Raw genomic sequence first — 12,049 nt, forward strand, 5'->3', positions numbered from 1 at the left:
TTGAGTTGACATAATAATTTATTGGTTTGAATGCCATTTAGTACCACAGTTTTATTACCAGTGACATAACAAATGTATACAACTGACAAGATGGATTTCAGATTACAAACACTAACTTAAGAAATGCATTTGACACTCAAATGTATTGTTCCGTTATTTAAGTGGACATGTTTCATTAGTTCAGGTAAAAATTCAAAACATGATATATACAGTACTAATATCCATTATATCCACCTGGACATTCCAAGACTTCCTTTAGTCACAATTTTCTGCAATTATGTTGAAATGTCACTTTAAGCAGCTTTTGACAAATAAAATAAAGAGAATTATAGTTAAAAAAGTGCAACAGCCAGTTTGTAGCACGAGCAAACCTGATGTCGGCCAAGGAGCTGTGAAGGAATGTATAGGATACAATGGGTCGAACTGTTTGTGCTGGACCTGTCAGTATAAAAGAACTGGAAAGATCAAATCTCATGCCTCAAGCTGGCGTCCCCCCAACCTCCCACCAAATCAAATTCAGCTCTTTTCACAACCGAGTGACACAAAATAACTGAACTAAGACCTCCCTCCCCAGCAGGGAGGGGAGTCTTCTCTGGACGCCAGTGGGGTGACTGATGATGAATACTTACGGCAAGTAAATCTGTCGTGATGCCCTTTTGTGGAGTGCAATATTTGTTTGCCAAAAACCTTTGAGTCATGTGACAATTCATTCATGCAGGGCTCTTGGCACAGGCTTAGTATGGCGTTTAAAAGACCCCGCTCCCTCCATCCCCCCCAAATCTGTAAGGAAAGTGTGGTCAGGGTTAAGGACAGAGTCACTCTATCCAGTTAAAAAAAAAAATCACCGTGACTGACTTGGTTTCACTATCACGTCAGCCTCAGGCTGGTGGCTGTCTCCTACACATCCTGATGCTCAATTACTTTGTTCTTGTGCTTGGTGGAGGGGAACTTAGCTTCACATCACCTCTGTGGTCTGGAGCCAGCCCTGGGTGCAAGTTAGAGCAGCCTCAAGGGCCCCTATGGCCCAGGTAAGAAGCGAATAGCTATACTGTACCGTTCTCGTGCCACAGCCCTGCCACAATCTTTATGCTGGGGCAGGTGGTAGGGAGACCTCTACCAGCCACGGTGGCCCTGTAGTGTTTTCAGGGAGGCCTTTTAAGGTAACTCCACAGAGCAGTATAAAACGGCCTTGTTGTAACCGAGAACTAGACCTCCTATTTTTTACCCTGCCATTGGCCAGATGGTCTATAGCTTGCTGTGCCTATGAATGAGGCTCAATGATGCCCTCCCATGGATGAGCTCAAATGCCACAGGTAGGGGCACAACGTAAGTGAGATTAGCTAGAAAGAAATGAATGTGAGATAGTTCGAGAGAATCTGTTGACTTTCTAGGGCAGGGGTGTCTACATTTTTGCTGAGCCAAGGCCCGTTTACCAGGAGGCCCCACGTAATTTGACATATAATGGACTGGACTGCAGCCATGGAGAACAACAGGTCCAATTCCAGCATCACTTACACAGGTGGATTCCTGCTCCAGGCCATGGGAGTCACCCTCCCCCTGTATGTGAAGTCTCCACTGGTGCCCAAGTGTGACTCCCCAGTGTGTTCTGGTCAGCGAAGCTCCCCAGCTCATGGTCTAGTGTTGTGGGTTGGGATCTGCATTTTCCACAGGGCCCCCCCACCCTCACATTATGCCACCCATTCATCCTGCCTTACTACCTCCTTTGTCTCTCCCTTGCTGAATTTTTCCACACTGCCCTGTATGCTTGGAACCCCTCCTGCATCCAGGCCCCCTCATTCCTTGCCTTTCAACACACCCTCCCTGCTGCCTCACAGCCTCTGGGAAGCCCACACACGTCATCCAACTCTGTATATCAAATCTAAACCACTCAAATGGCGTCATTTTGTACTGACCCCAGGGTTAAATCCTTGGGGGAGGGCTCACATCTCCTCTGATTTGTTGCTGTGCTGGATGCTGTACGAGGCAGAGAGAGAGAGAAATTTACTGCCGCAATCAATGCTCGATAAAGAAACATGAATCAGGGACCAAAGATAGAAGAGCACCCGCAAAAGATTGGCTGGGTGGCCTCGCTCATTTCTGGATCTACCTTTTCAGTGACATTTTTCTCTCTCCCCCTTCATAATCGTCTTGCCCCACTAGACTGTCTGGGTTGCTCCACACTGCACAGGAAAGGCCTGTGGTAGCAAGTCTCAGAGCCCAGGTCAACTGACTTAGGCTTTCGTGGCTCACACTATAGGGCTAAAAATATCAGTGTCGATGTCTGAGCTCGGTCTGGAGCCCAGACTCTGAAACCCAGCAAGGGGGGATGGGTCTCAGAGCCCAGGCTCCAGCCTGAGCATCTACGCTGTTATTTTTAGCCCTGGAGCAGGCGCTCAAGTCAGCTACCTGGGTTCTGAGACTGACTGCTGCAGGTCTGCCGGTTTTTGCAGTGTAGACATACTCTGTCTGTGCCTTTCCCTCTCAGATTTAGCAAAGCTCTCAGTGCACTTACAATGAAATTTACCCTTGTGCAGAGGTGCCACAGAAGCCCTATGCATTGCTTAAGTCCTTAATGTTGGACATAAGTGGTGCATAAGCCTCCTGCTTGGCCTCTTAACTGGGCTGAATAAATAACAATGGCGACCATTGCTCAAGTGTGAGTTGAGAAGATATAAAAACCCAACATACACTGACGGGCCTGAGGCCATGGACCGTGGGCATCAGGAGATTTATGGTCGTGGAGGGTAAGTGTGTATTTCAAAGCTAGTCTGATTGTTGGGTCCCCTCCCAGCATGGAAATAGCAACATGCAGATGCACTAGGAGGGTATTGCTCAATCCCCCCAGCTTTTGTGCAATGTTCTCTCTTGGGAGTAAACTGGAAAGCTCTGAACTATAATTAGACCCACGATGCCCTGCAAACAGGGCCAGGGTTGCGCCCAGCTGAAGGACCGTGAGTTTTTGTCTGTGCTTATCGACTGACTCTGAATGCTGAATTCTCACACTCCACTGTGTAGGCCCAGGGCCAGCGCTTCCACTAGGCGACCCGAGGCAGTCGCCCAGGGCGACAAGATTTGGGCGGTGGCATTTTGCCATCCCCGGCGGCAATTTGGCGGTGGGGGTCCTTCTGCTCCGCGTCTTCGGGGTGCTTCGGCGGCGGGTCCTTCACTTGCTCCGGGACCCTCCACCGAAGCACCCTGAAGACGTGGAGCGGAAGGACCCCCACCGCCGAATGCTCTGAGGAGGAGCGCTGCTGCCTAGGGCGGCAAAAACCCTGGCGCCGCTCCTGTGTAGGCCTACAGTGTTCCTACGGGGACATGCCACAGTCATAGTGTGATTTCTCTGAGCGGACATTCCTTTGTCAGTCACGGGCACTTCCTGGATGTGCACTTTGATAAGCAGCTAATGAGGCCAACCCCACGGATTTCTTTTTAAAATCCCATTTGAAACTAGCCTACATCAAGTTAGCATGACTTACAAGGTGTGACGGCCACTTACATTACATCAATGTATTTATAAATTCACCTTTATGATAGCTTGAGAATGAGTCATTAGCAACATTTACACATCACAAGACCACGGAAGCCGAGCTATTTCAAATGCCATTTTGGCTGAGCTTCCGAGGAAGTGCACATGCAATATTCTTCAAGGCATGGCCATTGTGTGCTTCTGCAATGCACTGTAAAGCCATCTGGCTGGATCTGCTATGAATAGAGCCCTTTGTTTTGGCTAGTACCTCATTCAGCTCAGCCTCTCCACAACTGAAGAAACGCCGAGATAACATGTTAAAGTCACAGACAGGCACTGGCAATACAGAAGGAATTGTTTGAAGGAATGATCTGTGCAAGTGGCATGCGCATCTGCACCGAGTCACACTTTAAATCATGCCCTAAATATACCCCCAATCCTGCATTCCTTACCCGCCCCCCATCGGAGTCCATTGGCGCTGACATTGTGCAAGGGATGCAGGATCAAGTCTTAAATGGATTCTGTTCAAAGTGTCGGCTAAGTTCATTTCTCCAAGGTACGCTGCATATCTCTGCCTCAGGCCTGGTCTACACACGGCGGGAGGGGGGGGGGAATCGATCTAAGTTACGCAACTTCAGCTATGTGAATAATGTAGCTGAAGTCAACGTACTTAGATCTACTTAACGCGGTGTCTTCCCTGCGGTAAGTCAATGGCTGACGCTCTCCCGTCGACTCCGCCTGCGTCTCTCGCCCTGGTGGAGTACCAGAGTTGACAGGAGAGCGCTCGGCGGTCGATTTATCGTGGCTAGACTAGACACGATAAATCGACCCCCGCTGGATCGATCACTGCCCGCCGATCCGGCCGGATCACTGCCCACCGATCCGGCCGGTAGTGTAGACAAGCCTTGGCGTCAGCATCCTGGATGTCAGTGAAAGCTCTTTGCTTGGCATGATACTTCATGCAACAGTAAGCCACACTATGGTGTGAGGAGAATGCTCCCCAAAGCCTTTGGAGTCAATAAAATTTCTTGGCAAATCATTTCCTCATCACCACACTTTGAACAAAAGCAAAACATTTAGTCACTTAACCACCAAACAGAATAAAAAAAGAAGCATCTGAGACCCTGTCCAGTATACACGGTCTGTATGGAATAACACAGAAGCAATTTACCATTGAGACCCTTAATTTAAGCACCTAAAAGCAGTATTTACGTTACTTGCTTTTTAAAGCATTTGCATCATCCGCACCACAGAGCATATTACACTGCTTTCCGACGCGTCATTGCTAACTTCAAACTCCCCTTTCTGGTTATAGTTCATCATTCCTTCACTTAAAGACAATGGGTTTTAAGCTTGTGCTCTATATTCTGTTAGGACTTAATGATCTCTTGGGAGATGAGAAAATGCTTCGTAAAAAGAAAGTTGGGACAGTGAGTTCATCAGGGAAAACCCTGTTGAATTCGAATACCCTGGCCCTGCCAGGAGAAGGTATCCCAAAGACTAATGTGTCTAAACTAGAGGCTGAGAGCAAAGCCAGAGATGTGAACTTTGAGAGACTTCAGAGTCGGATGAGAACTTCACAAATTTGCCCCTGTGACAATACCAGGTCCAGACTCTCCAGAATGTTGGGAAAGTTCAGATCTGAAAAACTAGGATCAAATTAGAACCATTCCTGATCTAAACTATTGAATCATTACAGAAGATAAAGGGCAGGTAGCCAAAACCCAGTCGTCATTAGTAAACTGTTTTTGAAGAGGTCTATATATATGAGAGACAACATGAAGCGCTTTTTCTTCCCTTCTCATCAAGAGCTAAATTGCTCATTTCCATATTCCACAGGATGTTTTGCATCAGTTGTTTCTAGCCATTGACCATGTTTACAGACTGTCAAGCACACCATATCTTTGGGATGTGCCATTAATGTTTTCAAGTCAATCATCAATACCCTGTGAAAATGCTACTTAGGGAAAACAGCCAAATTTGTTTCACAAAGTATTCTGGATCACTCTGGACGGGGTTGTGCTATTATTACAAGTTAGCACAGACCCAGGGGCATCCTGGTGCACATCATTCAGAGTCTACGATGTTGACAACGTGCTCAGGTATTTGTGGTATTTCTTTACCTAATGTAGTGAGATACACAAAATGGCGGCACATGGAAGTGTAGCCTATGGACGAGCATTAGGTGGTGCTGTAAACAAGAGCCCCACAGCGCCTACCTAGAGAAGTGCAAGGTTTGTTTTTGCTATGGCTCAGCAACTTCTATGTGATGTTTGCCGCTGACTTCTTGGCTTCCAACAGGATTAAGTGAAGGACTTTTTTCTAATTTTCTTTTATTATTTTTTAAACATTTCAAATAAAACCATCTTGTGTTGTAAACATAATCTCATTCCTTGGGTCTGCTCCGACAGTCCCAGCTAAGGTTTATGCTTGAAATGGGCTTCCACTGAAATGAAAAAAAAAAAAAACCAAAAATAACGATGCAATGGATGTTAGAAGACGGATTATCATGCAACCCTTTGGGATCCAATCCACCAGCCGGGCTTAGCTTTGAACAAGTGGCCGTAGGGGCTTGTCTTCACTACAGAATGTTGTTGTGTTAGAACACGACTGCAAAGAGTCGTGTTCACCATTGCGTCAGCTGGTCGTGGCTAAACCCTGATCCCAGAAGCGTTTACTGATAATCGGCTCACAAGATACTGAACATGACACATCCTTGTATACACTGATCTGTCAGCACTTAACTCGATTGTTAAAAATCAGGTTTACGCACACTTAAGTGGATTCCCATGAAAGGTTCCTTATAAACTATTTTTTTAACTTCAACTGAATGCCGTGTTCATAAAGGTGCCGGAGAATGGGTAAAGCATAATAGAGCTTCCTCTATGCTGCCCCTACCAATGGGCCTCCACTCTAGACTGGCAGCACCACCTCCAGGGTAGGTTTCCTCATCCTGCCAATACTGTTGATAGGGGTACCACTTTCAGGTGGTGGTGATGGGGATCGTTATTACTACAGTAGCAGATAAAGACCCCAACTGTGATCAAGGCCCCATTGTGCCCCACTGTCCATACACATAGGGAGAGAAAGCCCCTGCTCTGAAGAACTTACAATCCAAAAAGACAAGGAGACAAAGGATGGGACTAAGGGACTGCTATTGTCCCATTGATGTGGACACCTATCTACTAGGAATTTGACACATTTTGCATAAGCTACTGAACCGGCAGCAGATGGTAAGGACTCCCCATGCAGACTGGATTGGATTTAGAGGTGGAAGGCTCTGTCTCTCCTTCAATCTCCCCATTCTCTAATGTATGGAGGATAAATGGAGGCCTTAATTCTCCAGGGGTCTCAGTCTGGCAGGGTGACTTACCTGCATATTCCTGAGGCAGCATCGGCCTGCTTATGACTTTCTGAAAAGCTGTAATCCATTCTTGCTGATCACTTTCTGTCTCACAAGCAAAGAGAAATTTTCTGTCTGGGGTCACAATGGTTATCCCATACTGCCAGTGATTTCCCTGGGTGGATGGTGGGAGTCCTTCCAGGACCTTGTAGCTGTTTTCCTTGCTCCCAATAAATACTTCCCCTCTAGCAAAGGCATCCTACAAGATATAAATAAATGATTCAGAGCCCTTTCAAAGTTCCTTGACAAGGTGATGTGGAATATGGATCACGCAGCAAACTAACATTAGTGTTCTCCCTGCAGAGCCTCCAGCACTCACATCAACAGAAAACAGTGAGAGAGGCCTACGAAGCAAATTCCCAAGGTCAAACACCCGCAAAGATTAGAGGTGTTTGAAATCCACCAGATTTCAGTTTTGCAAATATTGTAGTTCCTACTTAATAATGAGCCAAACCAAGCCCCTGGATTCCAACCTTCCCCCCCCCCCCCCCCAAACTTCAGGTGTTCTAAATCCAGACATATTTTGTGCTTTGACCTCATTCCCAGAGAGAGAGAGAGAGACCTACTACTGCCTCTATCCTTCTAACCTCTCACCCCCAAAACTCCTCATTAATGCGGATCAACTCCAACGGTACGTCTACATTACCCGCCGGATCTGCGTGTAGCGATCGATCTATCGGGGATCGATTTATCGCGTGTAGTGTAGACGCAATAAATCGATCCCCGATCGCTCTCCCGTCGACTGCTGAACTCCAGCAGTGAGAGAGGCGGAAGCAAAGTCGACGGGGGAGCTGCGGCCGTCGATCCAGCGCCGCGAGGACCCGAAGTAAGTCATTTTAATTCAATCTAAGATACATCGACTTCAGCTACGCTATTCTCGTAGCTGAAGTTGCATATCTTAGATCGGACTCCCCCCTCCCCCCAGTGTAGACCAGGCCCAAGAGTTTGTGGGTCAGATCCTCAGCTGATGTAAATCATCACAATTCCATTGACTTCTGATTTCACGGCCTCCATGCCTTCAGTGGAGTTCTTTCGCTTTACACCAGCTGAGGATTGGGCCCAGGGATTCTGCAGCCTCTCAGGCGCTTGCTCCAATCCCAGACTCTTCTATTTTTGAAGTTTTCCAACCATTTAACCTGCACGTTCCTAGCTGCATTTTAAACTTTTCAGCTTGATATTTTTCTAGCCTGCAAGATAGAACTCTCTCTCTCTCTCTCTGATATATAATCTTTGGTGTCATTAATTCCAGTGAAATGGAAACATTGCATGTACTATTATAAAGGTCTGTACTATGTGGCAATTATTCTCTTACCAGACCTGTCAGTCAAGACAAAAGAGAAAAAGGTGGGTGGCCAGTTGCTTAGAGCATGAAATTAGGAGCCTTGAATTCTAATCTCAGCTCTGCCATTGATTTGATATGAGGCACTCATCAAGTTACTTAAATCATTGTTGGCCCGATTCTGATCACATACTGGAATAAATGAGAAGTGGCTCCAGTGGAATGAGATCAGAATCAGGCCCTTTGAGGGGATAATAATCATCATGCCTACGCTGGAAGGATGAGGTGAAGATGAGTGTTTTTACAGTGCTTTGAAAGGTCCCATGGTCAACATTAAAATCTTTACAGCTTGGTGTTTGGAATAAACAACTGTCTATCTTAAGTTCTTACGCGGACCCCATTCCCATATTTCAGTATTTCAGCACCTCACTATCTTTAAAGTATTTATCCTCACAACACCTCTATGAGGTAGGGCAGCACTATCGTCCCCATTTTACAGATGGGAAACTAAAGGTATGTTTACACTGGATCTGGAGGTGTAATTTTCAGCTGTGGTACACAGACCCCAGCCAAAAAGATCAGTGTAGTGGTGGGACAGGCTAGCCCCAGGGCTGGATTTAGGGGCAGGTGACCCAGACGACCGCCTGGGGTGCCGGGTTTGTGGGGCGCAGGGCTGGCAGATTTACAGATCCTAGCGTGCAAATTTATCGTCTTAAGGACAGGGATAAATTATGCAGGCAAATCGTGCATCAAAGTCATGAAACGGGCTACAAATGCAATAAAAAATTAAGGTATTCAAAAGTTTAACAAATGGGGGGGGGTGACGAACTGGGACTGTTCTTACTGTGGTCTGTGAATGCTGACAGGGGAGTGGGGCTAGGATAGTCTGCCCGAAGGCGAATACCTGGGCGTGTAACATGAGAGCCCAGGTGACACCGTGGCCCGGGGAAACTGAACAAAGGCTGTGGGAGGGGTCGCTGAAGGCAGAGTCTTGGAAGCTGGGTGGTGGGATGGTGGGGAGGCAGAGATTGCTCTGACCTCCCAAGGGGGCGGGGATGCCCTGGGACCCCAAGATGGACCTAACTGAGGGGGTCCCTGTTGTCTGTGCCTGCAAGACCTGTCTTGGACTGTATTCCTGTCATCCAAATAAACCTTCTGCTTTACTGGCTGGCTGAGAGTCATGGTGAATCGCAGGAAACCGGGGGTGCAGGGCCCTGAGTTCCCCAATACTCCGTGACAACTGGTGGCAGCGGCGGGATCTACTGCACCCCGTGGACGGCGCTTCCTGCAGTAAGTGACTGGGGAGCAGTAAAACGAAGGGGGATTGACGGGGACCAGGCGTGCTGAAGAGTGAGAGAGGGACGGTTATTACCCCTGGGAGTGTGTGACCAGCGAGAAGGACTTTTGCAGTAACAGGGTCCCCCGGGGGGATCGCAGCGAGTGGTCCCAGGGGCGGAGGAGTCTGCAGCTTGACCCTGGCAGAGAGGTGGTGACCTCGAGAAGGGCTGGCACACTAGGGGGCCCCCTGGGAACTGTGGGGAGCTGTGAGCACACAGGCCGGTGAGTGGCCAGCAGGAAGATGTATGCCAAGCGGCTTAAGAGCGACCTGGTGGAGCTGTGCAAGCAGAGGGGGCTGTGCATTGGGAGGCTCACCAAAGAACAGCTCATTGCCCGGCTGGAGGCGGAAGATCGCGCGAATGAACTGATCCCTGTGCCTCAGGGAAGCAGCCTGGCAAATGCAGCGCAGGCATCAGAGTCTGTCCCAGCTGGGAGTGGTCAGCCGGCTGCTGAGGGCTTCCCGAGACCCCTCCTTCCTATGCCTAGGGGAAGGGTGGGGAGGAACCCAGCAAATACCGAAGGCGCCGTGACCCCCTGGGCCAGCAGGGAATCCTCCCGGCGAAGCTCGCCGGCCAGCAGAGGATCCTCCCGGCGACATTCGGCATCCGTGGAGCGGAATTGGCTGGAATGGGAGAAAGAGCTAAAACTGAGAGAGCTGGAGGATCGTGAACAACAGAGACAGCATGAACGGGAGGAGAAAGAGAGACAGAGACAGCATGAAGAGAGACAGCGTCAGCATGAACGGGAGGAGAAAGAGAGACAGAGACAGCATGAACTGGAACTGGCGAGACTGAGGGGCAGCGAACCCCCAGCTGCGGTGAGTGAGGGGGGGCCCAGGACTGCACGGAGCTTTGATAAGTGCATCCTGGCCCCACGCAAGGAGGGGGAGGACATGGATGACTTCCTGGAGGCCTTTGAGATGGCCTGCGAGCTGCACCGGGTTGATCCCGCGGACAGACTCCGGGTCCTTACCCCCTTACTGGACCCCAAAGCCGTGGCATTGTACCGCCAACTGGAAGAGGCAGAGAAAGGGGACTACGGACTATTCAAAAAGGCCCTGCTACGTGAGTTTGGGCTGACTCCTGAGATGTACTGGGAAAGGTTCCGGAGTCAGGATAAAACCCCTGAGATCTCATATCTGCAACTAGCCGTCCGCATGGAAGGATACGCCAGCAAGTGGGCTGATGGGGCCCAGACGAAGGAGGACCTGGTCAAACTGCTGGTACTGTATGAGCGGTGCCCATCCGACCTGAGGCTGTGGTTGGTGGACAGAAAGCCAGAGAACCCGCGACATGCAGGCCGGCTGGCCGATGAGTTTGTAAAGAGCCGGTCAGGAGATAGAAGGGAGGAGTCCCAAAGGAACAGTCCCACCACAACGCAGAGAGAGAGTCACCATGGGACATCCCCGTGGGAAAATACAGAAAAACCCCATCAGAAGGGAACATCCGGCGTCAGGACCATCCGACCCACCCGGGGGGACCCATGGGACATGGGCTGCTACCACGGTGGCCAAAAAGGCCACATACGGGCCCAGTGCCCCAGGCTCAGGGACAGACTGAGCAGACCGAACCCGCACAGGGTTAACTTGGTAGAGGCCCAGACGGACGAGGGGCAGGCTTCTCACGCAAGAGGGGCTGGCAGCTTATCAACTGCTCAAGAGAGAGAAGGGCCCCAGGCCAGCTCCTCTAGGGGGCTGGATGCCCAAGACTCAGGGTTTTTGGTTTATACGGTGGGCGCGGGGCTGTCCCTCCGGAGAGAGTACCTTGTTCCCCTGGAGGTGGATGGGAGGAAGGTCGATGGATACTGGGATACGGGCGCAGAGGTGACGCTAGCCCGGCCCGAGGTGGTGGCCCCAGATCAGGTGGTGCCCAACACCTACCTGACCCTGACGGGGGTGGGCGGAACACCAGTCAAAGTGCCCGTGGCAAGGGTACACCTGAAGTGGGGGGCCAAGGAGGGCCCCAAGGATGTGGGGGTACACCCGTATTTGCCCACTGAGGTATTGATGGGGGGGGACCTGGAGAACTGGCCAAGCAGCCCCCAAAGGGCACTGGTTGTGACCCGCAGTCAGAGCCGGCGAGGGGCACTGCGCCCTGGCCTTGGGGGGGGTGCCTTGCCTGAGGCGCAGGACCCTAGCCTGGTGGGGAGGGAACGCCCAGGGACACGGCTCAGGGAGGCTGCAGCTTCAGACCCAGCGGGCGAGAAAGAGCAGGTGGCCATCCCTGTCCCAGCTGCTGAGTTCCAGGCCGAGTTGCAGAGAGATCCCTCCTTGCGGAAGATAAGGGACCTGGCCGACCTCAATGCGGTACAGACCATGGGACGAGGTGGCCGGAAAAGGTTCCTGTGGGAGAAGGGGTTCCTGTACCGAGAATGGGCTCCCCCAGGGGAAATGGAGTCAGGGGGGATCAGGAGGCAGCTGGTGGTACCCCAGAAGTATCGCCGCCAGCTGCTGTGCCGGGCCCATGACATTCCCCTCTCAGGGCACCAGGGAACCTGGCGTACCCAGCAGAGGCTGCTACGGAGCTTTTACTGGCCTGGGGTCTTTGTTACTGTCCGACAGTAC

General features: G+C 50.3%; 1 protein-coding gene across 1 annotated transcript in view; it reads right to left on the minus strand.

Moving 5' to 3' along the window:
• Positions 1-12,049, minus strand: part of ADAP1 (ArfGAP with dual PH domains 1) — a 115,486-nt gene continuing 103,437 nt past the window's right edge. Inside the window, exons 10-11 of the mRNA XM_054042635.1 lie at positions 6,840-7,068; positions 1-5,912 (exon numbers count right to left, since the gene is read on the minus strand). Coding sequence (XP_053898610.1) covers positions 5,884-5,912; positions 6,840-7,068 — 258 coding nt within the window. The 3' untranslated portion in view covers positions 1-5,883. The remainder of the gene's footprint in view (positions 5,913-6,839; positions 7,069-12,049) is intronic.

Source organism: Malaclemys terrapin, chromosome 10, assembly GCF_027887155.1.
Source record: "Malaclemys terrapin pileata isolate rMalTer1 chromosome 10, rMalTer1.hap1, whole genome shotgun sequence".
Classification (NCBI taxonomy): Eukaryota; Metazoa; Chordata; order Testudines; family Emydidae; genus Malaclemys; species Malaclemys terrapin.